Raw genomic sequence first — 24,128 nt, 5'->3', positions numbered from 1 at the left:
AGGCAGGAAACATGTTCCCGATGTTGGGGGAGTCCAGAATCAGGGGCCACAGTTTAAGAATAAGGAGTAAGCCATTTAGAACGGACAAGGAAACACTTTTTCTCACAGAGTGGTGAGTCTGTGGAATTCTCTGCCTCAGTGGGCAGTGGAGGCAGGTTCTTTGGATGCTTTCAAGAGGGAGCTAGATAGTTAATCAGAAGAGAGATATTCATAGAATGGGGTACCGATTGGGGATGATCAGCCATGATCACATTGAATGGCAGTGCTGGCTCGAAGGGCCAAATGGCATGCTCCTGCACCTATTGTCTATTGTCTACCATTGCGCCACTGTGCCGTCCAACACAAGTCCTGGAGCAGTAGGCCAGTGGAGTGTTTTCCCATCGAGGGAACGGTTTATGACTTTTGACTTTACGTCTTTTAGAAACATAGAAAATAGGTGCAGGAGTAGGCCATTCGGCCCTTCGAGCCTGCACCGCCATTCAATATGATCATGGCTGATCATCCAACTCAGTATCCTGTACCTGCCTCCTCTCCATACCCCCTGATCCCTTTAGCCACAAGGGCCACATCTAACTCCCTCCTAAATATAGCCAATGAACTGGCCTCAACTATCTTCTGCGGCAGAGAATTCCAGAGATTCACCACTCTGTGTGAAAAAAGTTTTCCTCATCTCGGTCCTAAAAGATTTCCCCCTTATCCTTAAACTGTGACCCCTTGTTCTGGACTTCCCCAACATCGGGAACAATCTTCCTGCATCTAGCCTGTCCAACCACTTAAGAATTTTGTAAGTTTCTATAAGATCCCCCCTCAATCTTCTAAATTCTAGCGAGTACAAACCGAGTCTATCCAGTCTTTATTCATATGAAAGTCCTGACATCCCAGGAATCAGTCTGGTGAACCTTCTCTGTACTCCCTCTATGGCAAGAATGTCTTTCCTCAGATTAGGAGACCAAAACTGTACGCAATACTCCAGGTGTGGTCTCACCAAGACCCTGTACAACTGCAGTAGAACCTCCCTGCTCCTATACTCAAATCCTTTTGCTATGAATGCTAACATACCATTCGCCTTCTTCACTGCCTGCTGCACCTGCATGCCTACTTTTAATGACTGGTGCACCATGACACCCAGGTCTCGTTGCATCTCCCCCTTTCCTAATCGGCCACCATTCAGATAATAATCTACTTTCCTGTTTTTGTCACCAAAGAGGATAACCTCACATTTATCCACATTATACTGCATCTGCCATGCATTTGCCCACTCACCCAGCCTATCCACCTTGCAGCCTCCTAGCATCCTCCTCACAGCTAACACTGCCCCCCCGCTTCGTGTCATCTGCAAACTTGGAGATGTTACATTCAATTCCCTCGTCCAAATCATTAATATATATCGTAAATAGCTGGGGTCCCAGAACTGAGCCTTGCGGTACCCCACTAGTCACTGCCTGCCATTGTGAAAAGGACCCGTTTACTCCTACTCTTTGCTTCCTGTCTGCCAGCCAGTTCTCTATCCACATCAATACTGAACCCCCAATACCGTGTGCTTTAAGTTTGTATACTAATCTCTTATGTGGGACCTTGTCAAAAGCCTTCTGAAAGTCCAGATATAACACATCCACTGGTTCTCCCTTATCCACTCTACTACTTACTTCCTCGAAAAATTCTATAAGGTTCGTCAGACATGATTTACCCTTCATAAATCCATGCTGACTTTGTCCAATGATTTCACCACTTTCCAAATGTGCTGCTATCCCATCTTTAATAATTGATTCTAGCAGTTTCCCCACTACCGACGTTAGACTAACTGGTCTGTAATTCCCCGTTTTCTCTTGCCCTCCCTTTTTAAAAAAGTGGTGTTACATTAGCTACCCTCCAATCCTCAGGAACTACTCCAGAATCTAAAGAGTTTTGAAAAATTATCACTAATGCATCCACTATTTCTGGGGCTACTTCCTTAAGTACTCTGGGATGCAACCTATCTGGCCCTGGGGATTTATCGGCCTTTAATCCATTCAATTTACCTAACACCACTTCCCGGCTAACCTGGATTTCACTCAGTTCCTCCATCTCATTTGACCCCCGGTCCCCTGCTATTTCCGGCAGATTATTTATGTCTTAGTGAAGGCAGAACCAAAGTAGTTATTCAATTGGTCTGCCATGTCCTTGTTCCCCATGATTTTGCTGTTAACAGAACCTTGAAAATATCAATCATTTTAAAAAACAAACTGAAGCAATTACAAGTGCATATTCCTTAAGACATGTTAATTTCTGGTGAAGCCAGTAAGCTGGCATGCTGTGGAGACCTTGCAGAAAAATTGTAAATTGCTTGTGGGACCATCATAATCTGCAAATGTTTGCTTTGTTTTTTTCTTTGTAAAGTGGGTTATCAATCTTAAACCTAAATTTCACAGCTACAGTGTACATTTATGTAAAATTTGCCGTCTAAACACTTCTCCGATTTTATTTTGTGTTCCTGATATTGAGTTAAGTGGATGATTTCAGTACCATGTAAAATACCTAATTAAAGAAAAATTGGGAGTAGTGTGTCTTGTTTAGATATTGCCTGCATGTGTTCAGCTTTTCGGAATCTGTTTTTCCTTTCCCCTTTTCAAATAACACACAATTAAATTTTGACCATTAGCCTAATTGGAGTCAGGCAAATGAGAATCCTGTTACTACTGATGCTGATTGCTGGCAAGTGTAATGGTTGGCAGAAGATGCACTCGCTCTTTGCATTAATTTGTAATTCTGTTGGGGAATTCCTCAGCTAGTCCTTATTAACAGCTACAATTTTATGTATATATTTTTTTAAATAATGTCGGTTTTAAATTGTCACTCTTTTGTTTGTGTATCTATAAGCAATGATATTTCATTGGTGGTAACTGTTGCTATGACAGGGCAGCACAGTGGCACAGCGGTAGAGTTGCTGCCTCACGGCGCCAGAGACCCAGGTTCGATCCTGACTATGGTTGCTGTCTGTACGGAGTTTGTACATTTTCCCTGTGACCACATAGGTTTTGTCTGGGTGCTCCGGATTCCTCCCACACTCCAAAAATGTACAGGTTTTTAGGTTAATTGCTTTGGTAAATTTATAAATTGTCTCCAGTGTGTAATAATAGTGCTAATGTATGGGATAATTGCTGGTCAGCATGAACCCAGTGGGCTGAAGGGCCTGTTTCCGTGCTGTATCTCTAAAGTAGACTAGTGCTCACTGATTGACGTAGACTCCGTGGGCCGAAGGGCCTGTTTCCATGCTGTATCTCAAGTCTAAAGACAGATTTGGTTGCCCTACTTCCTTTACACCTCTGGAAACTTGGAATAAATCCAACACAAAGTATTGGAATGGAAGTCTCTTGTCACTTCCAGCTCCAAATGCTCTTTAAAAAATGAGCTCAGCTGAGTTCCTAATTGGTGTTAGTTCACATTGTGATCAGAGCCAGATTTAGTGTCAGGTCACAAGGTTGATCGGAAGAGAGATATTCATAGAATAGTCAGCAAAATATTTTTATTGAAAAAAACTTGAAGCAATTGCTGCAGAGGAGGGTAAAATCATAATTATGCAGAAACAAGGAAGTGCACATGTTGGTTAACCAACAAAAAATAACACAAAATTCTGGAGTAACTCAGCGGGTCAGTCAGAACATGGATAGGTGACGATTTAGGTCGGAACCCTTCCTCAGAAAAAAATGACCACAAATTAAATACCGTTGCTTATATACACGCAAAGAAAAAAATGATAATAGGATCGGTCCGAAGATAGACACAAAATGCTGGAGTCTGAACAACACGTCTGAAGTAGGGTTCCGACCCAAAACGTCTCCTATTCCTTTTCTCCAGAGATGCTGCCTGACCTGCTGAGTTACTCCAGCATTTTGTGTTTATATTCAGTATAAACCAGCATCTACTGTTCATTCCTATACATTCAGTCTAAGGATGTGTCCCAGCCTGAAACATCGCCTATCCATGTTCTCCAGGGATGCGACAAGACCCGCTGTGTTATTCCAGCACTTTGTGTCCAAAATTAAGCAGGCCTGAATTAGAGTTGTTTATTAAGTTGTTTTTTTTTTTGTAAGAATACAAGAAGTGAGATATTTGGTTGTGTTGGCAGCACCTCATTATGTATGGGGCTTATGTAGCAACTGTCTTTTTGTGAGATACTGCATTAAACCTACACTTATACATCAACAACTGCATTGGTGCTGCTACACGTGCTCGCAAAGAAGGAAGATTTTATCACTTGCAGACTTTTTTCCATCCTTCTTTGATCTTCATGGTCCATCTCCAACTCTTCCTTTCCCTTTCTGGTCGCTCTGTCACGGTCTCAGAGGAAAGGCAGGCCATAAACAGCATCTGGAAGCCCAAATCTGTCTAGATTGTACCTCTGTCATTCTTGCCTTCTGCATGAACCATTCATTTTCCCAGTTCCTCCTTGCTACAGTGATGAGTCATTCTGCACAGTTGCCTCTCGAATCACCTTCCTTCCTGAACTGTGGCTTTCGCTCTACCAACTTGTCAGAGCCCTTGACCACATCTCCTCCAATTTCTTTCCTTTCTGATTTCATCATTTGCACCCTTCTGCTCCACTTAACTTCAGCGTCCGTTGCCATCTCCATTCTTCTCTTCCACACCCGACTCGTCAATCAATCAACACCTTCTTTCCTGGATCTACCTATCTCTTGCCAGATCTTGCCTCATCCCTTCACTCTACCTCTTTCTATCAACTACCCCGCCTCTACTCCAATGGCCATAAGAAGGGTCCTGACCCAACATGTCGTCTGTCCATTTCCCTCCATGGATACTGCTCAACCCGATGAGTTTATTTTATTTTTTTCTCTTTCTTCCAATCCCAACAGAGAGTTTGGACTTGAGTGAAACATTACCCATTGCTCATGGATGCTGTCTGATATGCTGAGTGTTTTCAGTACTTTGTTTTTAGTTCTGTCTTCATTTAATTATTAAAAAGGATACTGGTACCTTCTTCAATATCTTTCGGAAAGAACTATGTAGAAGTTGTAATTACAATCAATAATGTAATCCCGCATTTTCTGACTTTGCACTCCTTCATTATCTTGAGATTAATGCACTCATTATCTTGGATTTGTGAAAAGTTAATTTTTAACCTGTCAAAAAGTAATTACATATTGCCAAAATTATTAATTCCTAGTTGTAGCAGTTGTTTACAATCCTTACGGATCAAGAAACTTGTAATGTTCAACATGCATTGGAAAATGTGTATCTGTCCAGGTAATAGAAATATTAACATTTAGTCTGCAGGATGTCAATGGCTTGATCTTTCGGGGTTTCCTGCTAATGTTGAAATCACTTTCTGATTGACTGCTTTAATCAACTTTTTTCTTATTAACTGGATCAAAGGGGGAGAGAGAGACAAGTGGACTTGCAGCACATGCTCTTCAGTTTCCTCCTTACTTCACAACTATAGGGACTTGAAAAGACACAATGTGCTTGAGTCGCTCAATGGGTCAGGCAGATTCTCTGGGGAACATAGACAGGTGACATTTCGGGTCGGGACACCTCTTCTGACCCAACACAATGTCAACTATCCATGTTCTCCAGAGATATTGCTTGATCCACTGAGCTACTCCTGCACTTTGTATCCATTTGTGTAAACCAGCAACTGCAGTTCCTCCTTTCTATATAGGGACTTAAATTTGTCCTTCATTTCTGTTAAGAAACTTGATAGTCAAGTCTTGAAAATCATTGACAAAATGTTGACTTTAGTTCCTTGAATGCTTATTTTCTTTACTTTTTAAATTGTTTGCTATTGTTTTCAGTAAATACACCTCTTTTAATTGACCTATCTCAGTTAATGACGATTGAAGGAACTTTAAACTCAACAAACATCATATGTTAGTTAGTTATTTTACTGTATGGAGACCATGGGCAAGAAAGTAGTCAGTTTTTGATTTGAGTGTACTGTGGATAATGATCTTTACATTAAAATTAATAGAGAGCAAAGATCAGATTGTTACAGATGCAAGGATTGTGAAAACGCTCAAATTGTAACAGGTTGTAATGTTTTCATTAAATGATTTTGATGTCTATGACCAATCTTAAATTTTTGATTCTTGTATATCACAGCACTTAATGTAGAAATTAAGTGCACTATGCAGACCTACAACACAAAAACATGTCATTCAGCCCAATGCCAATGGAGGGTTGAAGGAAGCATTTGTAAATCATAGGTGAATTTAAAGAAACTGAATTTAAGGCATTGGAAGTTTGCAACATTGTAGAGACTTTTTTTGAAGTCGGGAGTCTTTGCCACAAGTTGCTTGGCCTTTGGCAATTAATATGCCTGGTGCAGTGAATATTCTGATCAGCACTGACAACAGTGTTTGATATGAATATGAGGGTGGTGCTATTGAACTGAAGTTGTTCAATTCTCTGTTGAGACTGTAATTGTCTAGAGCTTGCATGCCTATATATTCTCACCCATGCTTATCACTGGGTGGTCCTGATTCCTCTCACACTCCAAAGATGTGTGGGTTTGTAAGTTAATTTGCTCTGGTAAAAATATTGTAAATTGTCATTGCGGACTCGTGAGGCGAAGGACCATGGTCAGCACCCATGGCTCAATGGTAGAGTACAGTATCAGAGACCCAAGTTCGATCCTGACTACGGGTACTATCTGTACGGAGTTTGCATGTTCTCCCTATGACTGCGTGGGATTTTTCTCTCCGGGTGCTCCGGTTTCCTCCTCCACTCTAACGATGTACAGGTTAATTGGCTTCGGTAAGTTGTAAAAAAAAATGTCGTTGGTTGTGTGTAGGTTAGTGTGTAATCGCTGTTCGGCGTGGACTCGGTGTGCTGAAAGGCCTTTTCCGCGCTGTATCGCGAAAGTCTAAAAGTGAAGTCTAAAAAATATTTTCCAGATGTTGCTGCATACAGGCAAGGACTGCATTTACTGATGACTTGGGAAATGAATTGAATGTTTTGGAGCCATCAGTGAACATTCTTCCTGACTGTATGATGGACGGTAGATTGTTAATGAAATTGTTGAAAATGATTAGATATTGAGCATTGCTTTGAGGATGTCCTGCAGTGATATACTGGGGCAGAGTTAACCTCCAACAAGCACTTTGTATAAAGCATGTTTCCTGTTGGTAGGGTTTTCGTGTGAATCCCACTGATTTCAGTTTAATGAGGAACTCTCTAAGCCGTCCAATGTGAAATGCTGCCTTTATGTCAAGGGCGGCCATTCATATCTCAACTGTTGAATTTGGCATTTTTCGACATTTAGACCAAGATGGTAATGAGAGCTTGGGTTGAGTGAGAATGACAAAGTAAAACCTTGACATTTGTGAATATTTAATTGTTGAGCGATTTGATGATGCTACTGAGGATGCAATTTTGCTGATGATTGAAAGTAAATTTGATGCAATGACAAATCAGTGAATTGGATTTGACCTGCTTATTGTGGATAGATGCCTGGACAATTTTCCACATTGTTAGGTGGATGTCAGTTTGGAACAGAATTGGACCATGGGATATGCAGCTAGTTGCCCTTTAGCATTGCAGCAGGAATGTCTATGGTACATTCATTTTCTTGATGATAACATGTATTGAAACAAATTGGTTGAAGACTGTGTTCCTTGATGGCAGCAATGTCAGCGGAAAGCCAAGATGAATCAATCACTTTGTATTTCTGGGTGAAAATGTTATGACTCCATCAGCATTGTCTTTGCTATTTGTATCCCTATCATCGAAGATGTAGATGTTCTTGGAGCCTTCTCTACGTCTTAGATGATCAACTATCAATCACAATTTTACAAGCTTTGATCTAATCTGTTGGGTGTGAGACAACTTAACTCCATATTGTCTGTTGTGTTTGCTATTTTGCGTACACAACCCTGTGTTGCAGTGTGGTTACAAGGGAAATTTAAATTTTGGTGATGCCCCTGGCATGCCTTCCATGTCCATAGAAACCTGCTTGACCCCCTGGCTTTGTGATAACCAACAAATCGGTGATACAGCACACCATGATGGAATGGTTAAATATTAGACTTTTCTTTGGACTTTAGAGATACAACGCAGAAACAGGTCCTTTGGCCCACTGAATGTGTGCTATCCAGTGATCATCCTGTACACTAGAACTATCCTACACACTAGGGACAATTTTAACTTTACAGAAGCCCATGAACCTGCAAACCTGTATGTCTTTGGAGTGTGTGAGGAAACAAGAGCACCAGGGGAAAACCCACGTAGTCACAGGTAGAACGTACAAACTCCATACAGGCAGCCTCCTAATCAGTATCGAACCCAGGTCTCAGGAGCTGTAAAGCAGCAGCTCTACCACTATGCCACTGTGGTGGAATATAATTCAGCTGATGATGGGTTCAAGCACGATTTGAGTGGAATACATATTATTTTGATGATGGAGCCACAAAATATGATGGAGATTATGCTTTGTATGATGATCGGACTTTGTCCCTTCAGGACAAAGTGCTCACTTGTCAATGTTGCCATCGGTAACTGATAATTTTACATGGAGGGATTGCGGGCTTGCCCTTCGTGCTGTGTCACTCACCATCTGCTCTAGACTTGCTGTTGCCGCAGTCCTTCAAAACTGGGCCAGTGCTCTGAGGTAGGCACTCACTACACAACCACATTTGGTGATGGAACAATGATAGCCAATAGCCTTCCTAAGGACAGGTAATCACCGTCTTGTGAAAAGTCTTAATCAAAATGGTAGGCTTTGCTGGATTTAATTTGATATTGTTTAGTCTATTGTAATGTGCACCGAGGTACAGTGAAAAGCTTTTTATTGCGTGCTAACCAGCCAGCGGAAAGACGATATATGATTACTATCAAGCCGTCCACGGTGTACAGATACATGATAAAGGGAATAACGTTTAGTACAAGGCAAAGTCCAGTAAAGTCCGATTAAAGATAGGCCGTGAGTCTTCAATGAAGTAGAGAGTAGCTCAGAACCGCTCTCCAGATGTTGGTAGGATGGTTCAGTTGCCTGTTAACACTGGGAAGGAACTGTCTCTAAATCTGGAGGTATGCATTTTCACACTTCTGTACTTCTTGCCTGGTGGGCGAGGGGAGAATAGGAAGTGATCAGGAGGAGACTCGTCCTTGGTTATGCTGGTGCCCTTGCCGAGACAGGAATGGCATTATTTCAGCTTATAGCAATGACCAATGATGCTAAAACTGAAATACAGGCGATATTTGTGCACACCATTTTGAAGTGCTTAAAGAATTGACCATATTGCTATTTGTAGTATTTTCTGTGTAATTTATTCTTGTTGGAAAACCACCCTTGTGGCAATGTAAACATTTTCCTTAAGAGATCAATTGAAATAGGAGAAGCCGGTTATGGTAAGGTAACCTAATCTTTTATTTTTACTGTGAAATGAGTTTTATTCAATGTTTCATTAAAGATAATGACTTTGACCTTATTTTTATTCTAGGCAGAATAACGCTCCAGAAACAGCAGTCACTCCCTTCGCGCCGTGTTATTCCATTAGTGGCAAGAATCTCAGATCAGAATGCATCAGGGGCACCACCAATGACTATCAGAGAAAAGTCTCGCCAGGAAAAGTTCAGGCAGCTTTTAAGTAGTGCACATACAGATTTGGGTAAGTTCATCAAGAGGTGGGATCCACCACATTGTTTTTAGTGAAGCTCATGCCGTGAGGAACAAACTTTTTCCCTTTCTATACAATATGTTGGAGGAGTCGACTTTACTGATGAATTCTTTCTGTTTCCTAACTTTCTCACTGTCTAATAATTCTCTTTTTTCTTTTCCTTCTCTCTTTTTTCAATCTTCTTCCTCATTTGTCTTTGTCTTTTTCTCCTTTACGATTTGCCTTTCTTTCTTTTCTAGCATTTTTCCCCCTTTCCCATCTCTTTTCTTTTCCGTTTGTTTTCCCAGTATAATGTTACAAAACTGAAAAGTATGTTTAGTCACTTTAAACTTAATGAATGCCATTTCAACATGTTTCTTTTCCTTATCGGTTTTTTTCTCTACCACAACACCATGATATCTTTGTGCAATGATTATCTCAGCTTCTAAGCTACATTTATAACAACTAATTCATAACTTCATAAACTGGATTTTCAACCCAGAATATTGCATATTGGGACAACCAGTTCATCCATGTAATCTTCATGTACCAGTAAAAATGAATTTAAGTTGACTGAAATGTCCATTATTACCACAGTAGACAGAACAACATAAAGAAAACTTTAAAGCAAAGCATTTATAAACGTCTATAAATATTTTAAAAATATTTATAAATTAGTACTAAGAGAACAGAAATATGTTTTGTTTTGTAATTTTCTGGAGCATTTCTTGCAATCTGATTTTTATTTTTGGAATCCAGTGTTATTAGTTTCTCAATATACATAATTGCAGGCTGTGTAAAAGTACAAAGAGATCAAGAAGTTTAAAACTTAACTGGTTAAAATCTGTGGTAAGTTAATGGAACTAATTTTTGGGTAAAAAATGCAGGTTTTTTTTAGTGCAGCGCAGCTAACAGTTACACATTTATGTAGCAGTCTGTATTGTGTGTATATATCATATTAAAGGTGTACCAGAAGGTAACACAGGTTGAATTACCTTTGCCACAGTTCGTAATGTCAGAGTAAAATCTCTCAGTTATGTGGTTTATCCATTATAATTTTGCTTCAGAGTAAGATTTACAGTTTGCAGTAATCTACATTTAATATTTATTGAGCATTTAAGTATCGTTAACAATCCTTAGGTACACAAAAATGCTGGAGAAACTCAGCGGGTGCAGCAGCATCTATGGAGCGAAGGAAATAGGCAACATTTCGGGCCGAAACCCTTCTTCAGAAACGTTGCCTATTTCCTTCGCTCCATAGATGCTGCTGCACCCGCTGAGTTTCTCCAGCATTTTTGTGTACCTTCGATTTTGCAGCATCTGCAGTTCCTTCTTAAACTCGTTAACAATCCTTGTTCGAGGCATACCATGACCCTACCCCCGAACTCTACCTCCGCTACATCTGAACTGCATTGGTGCTATATCCTGCACCCATACAGAACTCACTGACTTCATCCATTTCACCACTAACTTCCATCCAGCACTCAAATACACCTGGACCATTTCCGACATCTCCCTACCGTCTCTAGACCTCACTATCTCCATCGCAGGTGACAGATTACTGACCGACATCTACTATAAACCCACTGACTCCCATGGCTATCTGGACTACACTTCTTCCCACCCTAAGGACTCCATCCCCTACTCCCAATTCCTCTGTCTACGCCGCATCTGCACCCAGGATGAGGTGTTCCAAACCAGGGCATCAGAGATGTCCTCATTCTTTAGGGAACGGGGTTCCCCTCTTCGACTATAGATGAGGCTCTCACCAGGGTCTCTTCTATAACGCGTAACTCTGCTCTCTCTCCCCATCCTCCCACTCGTAACAAGGGCAGAGTCCCCCTTGTCCTCACCTTCCACCCTACCAGCCGTCACATACAACAAATAATCCTCCGACATTTTCGCCACCTCCAACGGGACCCCACCACTGGCCACATCTTCCCATCTCCACCCCTTTCGGCTTTCCACAGAGACCGCTCTCTCCGTAATTCCCTGGTCAATTCGTCCCTTCCCACCCAAACCACCCCCCTCTCCTGGCACTTTCCCTTGCAACCGCAGGAAATGCTACACTTGTCGCTTTACCTCCCCCCTTGACTCCATCCAAGGACCCAAGCAGTCTTTCCAGGTGCTGCAGAGGTTCACCTGCACCTCCTCCAACCTCATCTATTGCATCCGTTGCTCTAGGTGTCAGCTGCTCTACATCGGTGAGACCAAGCGTAGGCTTGGCGATCGCTTTGCCCAACATCTTCGCTCGGTTCGCAATAACTAACCTGATCTCCTGGTGGCTCAGCACTTCAATTCCCCCTCCCATTTCGAATCTGACCTTTCTGTCCTGGGCCTCCTCCATGGCCAGAGTGAGGCCCACTGTAAATTGGAGGAGCAGCACCTCATATTTCACTTGGGTAGTTTACACCACAGGGGTATGAACATTGACCTCCAATTTTAGGTAGTCCCTGCTTTCTCCTACTTTCCCCTCCCCTTCCCTGCTCTCCCACAGGCCACTGTCTCCGCCTCTTCCTTTCTTTTTCCCGCCCCCCACCCCACATCAGTCTGAAGAAGGGTCTCGACCCGAAACGTCGCCTATTTCCTTCGCTCTACAGGTGCTGCCTCACTCGTTGAGTTTCTCCAGCATTTTTGTCTACCACCGAGCATTTAAGTATTATTACTTTTTGTCAGTGGCTGCCAGTATTTACATTATATTCTACGCTGACATGGTTAAAATGGGTTCATTTTTCAGTTATTTAAATCATGGGTTGTTACCATTCAGTACCTCATGTTCATAAGTGATAGGAGCAGAATTAAGATATCAAGGATCCGGTTGCGGCGACTTGTGGCTGCGGCTCGCCTGCAGTCCGTCTGTCTTTTTTCTTTTTTTTGTCCTGTTAGGAGTATGTTTTTGGTTTATTTTTAGTTGTGTATATGTGGGGGGTGGGGGAAACTTTTTAATCTCTTCCTTGAACGGGGATGTGACCTTTTCCTTGTCGTGTCTCCATTTCGCTGGGGCCTAACATCGTGGAGCTGGCGGCCTCCAACTGGTATTGTCCTGAAGCCTGACTTCGGAGGCTGTGGTGACACTGAGGCTGCGACCCGACTTCGGGGCTTCGGCTGCAGGCCCTGTGGAATGTAAAATCGGGAGCTCGCAGGTCCCTGGTAGGAGACCGATTTTCGGGAGCTCCCGCAACGGCAACTTCACCCGCCCCGAATCGCGGGGTTTGAATCGGCCCGTCGCAGGGCCTTACATCGCCCGGCGCGGCTTAATCGGCCGCGGGACTTACCATCGCCTGCAGGGGGCTTTAACATCAAGAGCCTCGAACGCCTCCACGCAGCAGTTTGACTGCCTGACCGCGGGAGAAGAACAGAACAGGGAAGAGATAAGACTTTTGCCTTCCATCACAGTGAAGAGGTGTTTGGAGATTCACTGTGATGGATGTATGTGTGGAACTGTGTTAAGTGTTTTTTTTTGCTGTTATGACTGCAAGGAACAAAATTTTGTTCAAACCTTTGTTTGTTTGAATGACAATAAAGGCATTCCAATTCTAATATTCAGCCCCATCAAGTCTATTCCGCCATTTAATCACGTCTGATTTATCTTTCCCTCTTAACCCCATTCTCTTGCCTTCTCCCCATAACCCCTGGCATCAGTACTAATCAAGAATCAACAGTGCCCTCCATAATGTTTAGGACTAAGACCATCATTTATTTAGTTGACTCTGTTCTCCACAATTTGAGATTTGTAATTAAAAAAAATCACATGTGGTTAAAGTGCACAGTCAGATTTTAATAAAGGTCAATTTTATACATTTTGTTTTCACCATGTAGAAATTATAGCAATGTTTATTTGATACATAGTCTCCCCATTTCAGGGCACCATAATGTTTGGGACACAGCAATGTGATGTAAATGAAAGTAGTCATGTTTAGTATTTTGTTGCATATCCTTTGCATGCAATGACTGCTTGAAGTCTGTGATTCATGGACATCACCAGTTGCTGAGTGTCTTCTCTGGTGATGCTTTGCCAGGCCTGTATTGCAGCCATCTTTAGCTTATGCTTGTTTTGGGGGCTTCAGTTTTCTCTTCAGCATATAAAAGGCATGCTCAATTAGGTTCAGATCGGGTGATTGACGGCCACTCAAGAATCGACCATTTTTTAGCATTGAAAAACTCCTCTATTGCTTTAGCAGTATGTTTGGGATCATTGTCTTGCTGTAGAATGAACCGCCGGCCAATGCGTTTTGAGGCATTTTGTTGAACTTGAGCAGATAGGATGTGTCGAAACACTTTAGAGTTCATTATGCTACTTACATCAGCAGTTGTATCATCAATGAAGATAAGTGAGCCAGTACCTTCAGCAGCCATACATGCCCAGGCCATAACACCCCCACCACTGTGTTTCACAGATGAGGTGGTATGCTTTGGATCTTGGGCAGTTCCTCTCTCTTCCGTACTTTGCTCTTGACATGACTCTGATATAAGTTAATCTTCATCTCATGTGTCCACAAGACCTTTTTCCAGAACTGTGGTTGCTCTATTCAGTACTTATTGGCAAACTGTAACCTGGCCACCCTATTTTTGCGGCTAACCAGGGTTTTGCGTCTTGCAGCGTAGCCTCTGTTCATGAAGTCTTCTGCGGAGAGTGATCATTGACAAATCCACACCTGAAGAGTGTTTCTGATCTGTCAGACAGGTGTTTGGGGATTTTTCTTGATCTTAGAGAGAATTTTTCTGTCGTCAGTTGCGGATGTCTTCCTTGGCCTGCCAGTCCCTTGGCGATTATTAAGCTCACCAATGCTCTCTTCCTTCTTAATGATGTTCCAAACAGCTGATTTTGGTAAGCCTAAGGTTTGGCTGATTTCTCTAACAGTTGTATTGTTTCTCAGTCTCATAATGGCTTATTTGACTTTCATTGGCACAACTTGGCTCTCATATTGATAAACAGCAATAAAAGTTTATAAATGTAATGGAAAGACTGGAGGAAAGACATGGTGCTGAGAGATTAAGGAGGCAATTAAACACACCTGAGCAATTACAAACACATGTGAAGCCATGGGTCCCATACATTTTGGTGCCCTGAAATGGGGGAACTATGTTCCCCCATGCCCTGAAATGGGGGAACACAGTTGTAATTTCTACATGGTGAAACCAAAATGTATAAAAATAGCCTTTAATAAAATCTGACAATGTGCACTTTAACCACATGTGATTTTTTTTTTCTATTACAAATCTCAAATTGTGGAGTACAGAGGCAAATAAATAAATGATGGGTCTTTGTCCCAATCATTATGGAGGGCACTGTATCTCTGCCTTAAAAATATCCACTGACTTGGCCTCCACAGCCTTTTGTGGCAATACATTACACAGATTCACCACCCTCTGACTACAAGAGACAATAGACATTTATTATTGTCACATGCACCAATTGGTACAGTGAAATTTGGGTTCATCATACAGCCATACGAATAAAAAAAGAACAAAACACGATAGTATTTTAACATTAACATACCCTGCACAGCGGAATCAATGTTTCTTACTGTGAGGGAAGGCCCAAAGTTCAGTCATCCTCCTCTTTGATGTTCTTTGATGTACACCCATGGTCGGGGCCTCCCGAGCCCCCCGCAGTCGCCGCTACGAGTGGCCTGATGCTCAGGCCCTCTCGCCGGGATGGTGGACCTCCGACGTCAGAACGGGAGAACAACCTCAGCGGACCTCTGAAACGGCCACTTCCTACCAGAGTCCGCGGCTCCCAAAGTCCACAGGCCGCGCCGAGCGGAGACCCACACTGGCAGCCCTCGGCAAAGGGCCGCAGGGCACCGCGATGTTGAAGTCAGCGCTGCCCGCACTGGAAGCTCTTCAAACCACAGCTCCGCGATGTTGTTGCAGCAGGCCCAACACTCCGGAGCTTCAAACGGCGATCCCAGGTGAAGCATCGCCAGCTCCGCGATGTATCCAGCGCTGCCCCACCGCTGCTGGAGCTCTGGTCCGGTCCCCGGCAGGAAAGGCCGTGTCAATCCAGTTGGTAGGCCGTGAGGAGAGGGGCGAGGATGCGACTCGGAGAATAGTCGCATGCTCGCCATGAGGCGACTGCGGGACGGTTTCCCCTTACCCTACCCCCCTCCCCCACATAGAAAAACTAAAGATACCTCCTCAACATACTTTTAAACAAACTAAAACGGACAGATTGTAGGTAGAGGCAGCCTTCTTGTGGCGCCCCTAGTGAATTTCTCTCCATCTCCTTCCTAAAGGAACGTCCTTTGATTCTGAGGCTATGACCTCTGGTCCTATATTCTCCCACTACCTTTATAAATAGACAATAGGTGCAGGAATAGGCCATTCGGCCCTTCGAGCCAGCACCGCCATTCAATGTGATCATGTCTGATCATCCCCAATCAGTACCCCTTTCCTGCCTTTTCTCCATATCTCCTGACTTTGCTATCTTTAAGAGCCCTATCTAGCTCTCTCTTGAAAGTATTCAGAGAATCGGCCTCCACTGAGGCAGAGAATTCCACAGACTCACAACTCTCTGTGAGAATATTTTTTTCCTCGTCTCCATTCTAAATGGCTTACCCCTTATTCTTAAACTGTGGCCCCTGGTTCTGGACCTCCCCAAAATCGGGAACATGTTTCCTGCCTCTAGCGAGTCCAAACCCTTAATAATCTTATATGTTTCAATAAGACGTCCTCTCATCCTTCTAAACTCCAGAGTACACAAGCCCAGCCGCTCCATTCTCTCAGCATATGACAGTCCCGCCATCCCGGGAATTAACCTTGTAAATCTATGCTGCACTCCCTCAATTGCAAGAATGTCCTTCCTCAAATTATGGGACAAAAAGTGCACACAATATTCCAGGTGTGGTCTCCCTTGGCAAAGATCATAAATGGACATCAAATATGATAATTGGATTTTCTAAATTAGCTTGTATTGTTTTGGTTGATTGGAAGAACACTAATCTCTGTCTCTGTAGCTAGAATGTGATGGTTAATGAGCTTTTCTTGGGAGTATTGCTTAGGGTAGCACAGCTGTTGCACTTCAACTATTTGTTTCATGTTTCAATTACTTTACTCTAATCGCACACAAAAGAAGACTGAATGCAAACTTGTCAGGAATGACTTGCTCATGCGAGCATTGTCACTGAGATTGATGACTGGAAAAACTATCAGGAAACTGCATTCTCACTTGCACGAGATGTTTTTTGAATCTGTCATTTATTTCAGGGTTTTCTAAGGGCATGAAATATTTCAAGTTGAATTGCTGTTCTAGCAGCAACTGTGATAATCTCAATTAATAAGCTCTTTCTGTAGATCAAGCCTGTTGATAAAGAAACATTAATTCTTGAATGTGACACAAGATGGTGCTAACATGCTGAAGGAAGACAATTCAGACTAAGCTGAAGTTGTCTCAGTGTGGATATATCTCCAGTGTCATTAATATAATGAATTTAAAATGTTCATCCATCTTTAGAAATGCAAGCTCAAGAAGCAGCTATCAGGTGCTGTTTGTAAAATTTGCCTCCCTTGTAATTTAAGAATGAAGCCACATTGAAATGTTAAGCATACTACATGACAGAATCTCATTTTGATAATTTAGGAAACGGTGTAAGCATGTGAAAGATGGATTTCACCACCTTCATGTCTAATAGACAGAATTTTGTGGGGTTAGTTCATGTTGAAATTTAAACCGGTACAATATTAACTGAAGTGTATAGTGGCTCACACAAACAATAAAGAAGATATTTACAAATGGTTTTGAGTAGGTTCTGCCCATGAATGCCACCTGATTTGAATAGTCAAGATCAGCTGTTATTTATAAATTATACTCTTCAATGGTGTGATGAAATACACTAAATAGGTTGTTACTTGATATTGGTTTATTGTTGCATGTGCAGAGAAATAATGAAATACCTTATTTTGTGTGCAATCCAGTCAAATCATGCTATGTACAATCAAATCGTACATAAATACAAGAACTCATGCAAAGTGAAAAATTCCAGAGTGCAGAATGTAGGGTTATAGCTACAGAAATAGTGTAGATTTAAAAAACAAACAAGGGCTGCAACATGGAAGGTTATATTATCAAGACTATACTCTTGGCTCATGAGAGGTGCATTAAATGTTCTGATAACACCAGTGAAGAAGCTGTTCCTGAATCTGATTGTACATGCTTTCAAGCTTTTATATCTTCTGCCCGTCAGAAGAGGGAAGAAAAGGAATGCCTGCAGTGCAAGCGGTCCTTGATTATGTTGGCTTCTTTCCCGAGGCAGCGTGAAATGCAGGTAGAGTCGATGGGGTGGAGGCCAGTTTGCGTGATGGACTGGCTAATCACAAACATCTTTGCGATTTCTTGCAGTTTTGGGCAGAAAAGTTGCCAAATCAACTTGTGATGCATCTTGATAGAATGCGTTCCATGATGCATCTGTCGAAATTGGTAAGAGTTATTGGGAATATAATTAGAGACCTAGAACGCATCCTTGCGGGGCACTGGTGTTGAGAATTACCGTGAAGGATATTTTGTCATCTATCCTCCCTGATTGCGGTCTGTGGGTTAGGAAGTCGTGAATCCAGTTGCAGAGGGGTGCTAATTCCTAGGTTCAGGAGTTTGGAGATGTGTTGATGACTTGGGGTTGAGACACTTCTACTTATGGTCTTTAATAAATAAAATCTTTGGTATACTCTTAATTGCTGCAATTGTATTTAGTTGGGTATATTCTACAGACTATTGTCAATGTAAAAGTAACAGGACTCTTAAATATTTAAATTGTCTTGCTGTTGTTTTGCAAGCATACACTTTTTACATTCAGCAATTATTTGTTACAATAATGTTAAAAATGTGACCAGTCATTTAAAAAAAAATATATATTAAATAACAGATTAAGATTAATTTAGGAGCTGTCCGAAGAAGGGTCTTGACCCTAAACGACAGCAATCCATGTTCTCCAGAGATGCTGCCTAACCCGCTGAGTTACTCCAGTACTTTGTGTCTTTCCTTGGTAAACCAGCTGCAGTTCCTTGTTTCTGCTCTAAGTTCAGGAGCTCATTTATTTCTTGTCAGTCCATTATGGAGAGGCAAGCAAAGGTAGAAAATGCTGGAAACACTGCAGGTTGAGCTGAAACCTGAGCTCTTTTCAATCTCCATAAACCCTCCCTAACTGGCTGAGTATGTCCAGCAATTTTCCTTTACATTTCTAACATCTGAGATGCTGCATTTTAAATTATAGAGTGGTACCTGCATATGAAACATGATGCATTCATGCAAGAATAAACTAATTTTATATTGATGCTTTGTTCTGCTGTTTCTGCAGACTCAGCCACAAGCAGCTGCAAAGTAAATTTACTGGATTTATTAAATTGGTGATCTTAATATGTCACAGTTATTGAAGACTGCTCTTTCCTCAGCATCTGTTCAGCCCAGTGTTTACGGATGCTGGGCGAGTGCAGAAAGTATTAATGAACGTGACGGTTTCTGACTCGGGATGCTAATTGTGCTGGAGACTAAAGGAGTGAATGATGATTCATCTTGACTGCCTTAATCTCCATCATCATAGAAACCAATCAACCAATTTCTTTCCGTCTGCATGATTGAAAAGTAGACTAAGAACACTTGGAAAATGCCAAAGTTATTAGACTGGACACAAAGGGTGGTCGGTGTATGGAACGAGCTGTCTGAGGCGGTTGTTGAGATGGGTACTATTGCAACATTTATGAAAGTTTTAGACAGTGCATGGATAGGACAGGTTCAGAGGGATATGTGCCAAACGCAGGCAGGTGAGAGTAGGTGGGACCACATTGGATGGTGTGGGCAATTTGGACCGAAGGACCTGTTTCCACACTGTATGACTCTTTATTACTCCACTCAGTATCCAATCTGCAGTATCAAATGCCAATTGATTGCACCAATTGCTCTGTTCTGAGAGATGCTCAGCATTTCAAAGTTCAAGGCCCAGGACAATAAATATAACAAAAACCTTTGCACGTTTTCATCATAGCCTCGTCTCCTTGCATTACTGCCGACTTCTTCCTTGGTGTGATCTCTAGGATTTCCTTTGCCAGTGAAACTCTTGCCTCAGACTCCCTCCCAGATCTTGCCAGCGGTGGCCGTGGAAGGCGAATGGACAGCGCATGGCGGGTAGCCGTATAGGTTCACTGAGCTGCTGGAATCGCTGCAGCGTTCTGGGGATCGCGTGGATCGGATAAGACCGGAGACTCCACAGAGATTGGACTAGTGTGCGGATCGGATGCTGCCTGCAACAAATCGGAGCAGCGATGGAGGAAATCGACAGTATTGCCAGGACAGGCCATCCCCTGCAATATGAACCCGCCACCGCCAGCACAACGGATCTTTAAGGCCAAGATAAAACTCTATTTTAAGAGCTCAAAACTTGAAGGTCACAATAAAGTGCCGAAACGTGGCGATTCTTTGTGTACTGCCTTGGTGAAGTCTACTATTCTTAAGGGCCTGTCCCACGATGCGAGTTTACCCAAGAGCTCTCCTGAGTTTAAAAAAAAATTCAAACTCGTGGTACTTCATCACATTTTTTTACTCTTGGAAATTTTTCGCACTGTTGAAAAAAACTTCACGATTTCCGCTTTTCCCGAGTACCTGCCGTTAGCATTACGAGCCACTACGAGACATCCACGAGCTCCGACGTAGCCGCTACGTACATTCTACGTACTTACCACGAGCTTGATTTTTCTTTTAAACTCGGGAGAGCTCTTGGGTAAACTCGCATTGTGAGACAGGGCCTTTACACTACCATCATAGCACTTTTGTACATATTTATGTACTTATTTGTGCTTATAGTATGATTTTACTGAATTGTATGCAAAATAAAGAATTTCACTGTCTCAAGGTATACACAACAATAAAATACCATTAAACCATTCCAGCTGTAGTCACACCACCTAGCTGTTTCAGTACAGCGACCACACAGGACTTCTATCTTCTGCTGCTCCTATTCCTCAGAGGTTCTGTCTCCAAAACCAAGTTGCCCCAAAACCCACAACATATCTGTCCACTGCATTGACAGAACAACTGACTTAAAGAAATGATGTGAGAGTAGTATTTGATCAATTGTAGGTTTAAAGAAATCTTGGTGATAATGACATCAATGGTTATTAAGGGAGAGACACTAAGCTTTGATTCAGATCTTGCATAAAGAAAGATTAATGGCAGTCAATCATTTCAGCCTAACCATATTGTTACAGCAGCTCCGGGGCATTGGTCTTGCTTTGTGTTTTTAGGGCAGTGGCAGAGTAATTGCCTTACAGCGCCAGAGACCCTGGTTCGATCCTGACTATAGGTGGTGTCTGTACGCAATTTGTATGTTCTCTCTGTGACCGCACGGGTTTTCTCTGGGTTCTCCCGTTTCTCTGCACACTCCAAAGACGCACAGATTTGTAGGTTAATTGGTTTTGATAAGTTGTAAAATTGTCCCTAGTGTGTAGGATAATGCTAGTGATCGCTGGTCGGGGCGAACCCGGTTGGCCGAAGGGCCTGTTTCTACATTTCTAAAGTTTAAAGTTTAATTGTTTGTGGTTGTTTGGTCAGACCTTTAATAGACTGAACATTTTGTTCTTATTCCTTCCTTTCCGCCTTATTTTAGCTTAAAGATGTTTATTTTGTCTTCCAATTTGACGAATGATTATTGACTTGATATACTTTCATCTTCACAGTTGCTCATTGAAATTTGATTCCTTTGATACCAAATGCAAAATACTCCTCAATCTTCAATTATTATGGAGGCATGGGGAACTGCAAATGTTGGTTTCCAGAAAAACGATGCAAAGTACTGGAGTAACTCCACGGGTCAGGCAGCATCTGGAGACCATGGATAGGTGACGTTTCTGGTCGGAAGCCTTCTTAAGATAGCTTGTAGTAGGGGGCTGAAAGCTGGAAGAGAAGTGGGGGTGGGACAAAACCAGGCAAGTGATAGGTGGATACAGACGAGAAGAATTTTGATTGACAGATGGGTGGACATTGAACTATTATGAACATCTTTGGTCTTGGTCAATCACCCTGTTTGCCATTTAATCTCCACTGCAGTTTGCACTTTTCTGCAAATATTCTTTTTTACTCGCCACTCTCCAGTTCTTATCAAAGGTCATTGGCTTTAAACATTGATCTTCTCTATCTTTCAGTCAGAAGAAGGGTTCCGACCCAAAACGCCACCGATTCCTTTTCTCTTCCTGACCTGCTGAGTTATTCCAGCGTTTTGTGTCTATCTTCGGTATAAACCAGCATCTGCAATTCTTTCCACCACATTAATTGTTTCTTTCTCAGCATATGTTGGCTGACTTGCTGAATTTCTGCCGTATTTTCGTAATATTTCCAGTAATGGAACATTTTGCTTCATTAATACAAATGTTTTTTTAGTCTCAACTAATTCCTTCTTTACCAACCACAACCCCCTCTCCCAGTTGCTGGTCGGGCCACTGAGTTCCTCCAGCAGTTTGTTTTTTAGCTACAGATTCCAGAATCTGCAGTCTCCTGTGTTTATATTTCAATCAGTCTATGTGAATGGTTAAAGGGGAGAAGAATGTGCTTGGGTTCCTCTTTCTGACGACTGGCCAGCTCTCACTGGTGGAAATGTGCACTTGGGTTTCAGTTGAGGATTGCCTTGTGCCTTGATGTGATATGACGTGTTCACATAGCTTATGAGTGCTTGCTATTTTTGCTTCACACTTAAAGAATGAGAACTTTGGCAATCCACAAACAGCCCATGGTGTCATAAACACAGCGCGATTGTGCCAGTGGGGGAAGGAAAGACAGGAGAGTTGGCAGATTGAGTGGAAGGAAGAACTCTGGCTATGACAGGCAGCTGGCAGAGCAAGTCCTGGGATTTTGCTGCTTCATTGTCTTCCTAAGTTCTCTCCTTGTAGAAGAAGGAGCCAGAAAACCAAAGTGAAAATGTAAGACTGCAGAGCTGGTGCAAAGTGTGATTCGTGAAAACCTGATATTCATGAGACTTTGCTTTAAAATTCCATTAGCTCCATGTTCTGAACCCCTCAGGACATACTTTTCTTTTGCTTTTTGGTCGCCAAATTACTACTTATGGTGTTCTTTGGTCGTTCCATATGATTTAGCTTTCCACTTTGAAAGTCTTTATGAAGACATGATATCAAGATGAGTACCAAGTAAATGTAAATTTGTAGGAAGGAACTGCAGACGTCGAAGATAGACAGAAAATGCTGGAGTAACTCAGCAGGACAGGCAGCATCGCTGGAGAGAAGGATTGGGTAACGTTTCAGGTTGAGACAGCAAAACACAAAGTGCTGGAGGAAGTCAGCAGGCCAGGCCATATCTGTGGAGGGAATGAACAGGCGACGTTTTGGGTCACGACCCTTCAGACTGGACTAGTGCTAACAAAACACCTGGCTGTGGTAGCGTGTTTGGGTCTGGACAGGTGACATTTCGAGGTGGGACCCTTCTTCAGGCTGGGGAAGTGCTGAGAAACTCATGTAGCTGTAGTAGGGAGTCAGAACATGGCTGAAGAGGAGGAGATAAGTTGGAATCACAGAGAGTGAACAGTGAGCGAGGGTTTCACAGAACTCTCAGAGGAGAATTTTGTTAAAGCAGGCATGCTTTGAGGAGATTTCAGTGCAGCAGCAGTAAACAAAAATTTTACATAAAATTTCAAAAACAATGTGCTCATTAGTGAGGAATATGGAGGCTCGAACCACTTCTGAAACACTCGTGGAGTTCTCAACCTTATAGAAGAAGAAAGCCATAAAATTATAAATTCCTTCAAAAGGGTAGAATTTAGTAAGAATTCAGGGTAGCACAGTGGCGCAGCAATGGAGCTGCTGCCTCACAGGGCCAGAGACTTGGGTTCGATCCTCACGACGGCCGCTGTCTGTGCGGAGTTTGCACGTTCTCCCTGTGACCGCATAGGTTTCCTTCGGGTGCTCCAGTTTCCTCACACATTTCAAAGACGTGCAGGCTTGTGTATTAATCAGCTGTAAATTGCCATTATTATGTTGAATTCATAAAATTAGTGTACAGGATCGATGATCGGTGTGGACATGTTGTGCCGAAGGGCTTGGTTCCACGCTGTATCTCTATAAACTCTAAATTTATCAAAGATCCTTTTGTATAAATTAAAATCCAAGGAAGTAAACTGATGTATTTGACTGAAGCCTATATGGGACTAGTCAATATTACTACAAAATGTGTACAGTTCAAAGTTTTTGAAACATTAACACCAAAGGTTAGAGAAACAGAAGGCCAGCATATTAAAAAAATATTGTTGAGGGAGCTATGATGTGGAAAGAAATGCATTATATAAGACGACTGAAATAAATGAATTGAAGTGGAAAATAGTTAGACAATGGATGAATTATTTGTGTTGCAGGCAGATTTTGACAATTTCTTTGAATAGAGTTTGAATCAAGTCCTCTTGTTACATCACTTCTGCAAACGTGTCAATAAATTCCTTAACTGCACAATGTGCTTTCTTCATCTTGTTAGATCGCAGTATTTAAAAAAAAATGTAAATGCATCTTTCTCTGTGATAGAATACCATCATAGTCCTCAGAATCTTGAATGCA

General features: G+C 42.2%; 1 protein-coding gene across 5 annotated transcripts in view; it reads left to right on the top strand.

Annotated features, from left to right (window-relative positions):
* The window catches only part of tbc1d22b (TBC1 domain family member 22B), a 209,028-nt gene that overhangs the window by 45,018 nt on the left and 139,882 nt on the right, over positions 1 to 24,128 (top strand). For 4 of the 5 annotated variants that reach the window (XM_033042544.1, XM_033042543.1, XM_033042545.1 and 1 more), the window contains one exon: positions 9,435 to 9,602. The exons of the other annotated variant lie outside the window; for it this stretch is intronic. In XM_033042544.1, coding sequence (XP_032898435.1) covers positions 9,435 to 9,602 — 168 coding nt within the window. The remainder of the gene's footprint in view (positions 1 to 9,434; positions 9,603 to 24,128) is intronic. 5 annotated transcript variants of the gene reach the window in all.

This window comes from Amblyraja radiata, chromosome 24 (assembly GCF_010909765.2).
Source record: "Amblyraja radiata isolate CabotCenter1 chromosome 24, sAmbRad1.1.pri, whole genome shotgun sequence".
In the NCBI taxonomy this organism is placed as follows: Eukaryota; Metazoa; Chordata; class Chondrichthyes; order Rajiformes; family Rajidae; genus Amblyraja; species Amblyraja radiata.
The sequence above is the reverse complement of the archived record's forward strand: the minus strand, read 5'-3'. Positions and strand labels throughout refer to the sequence as shown.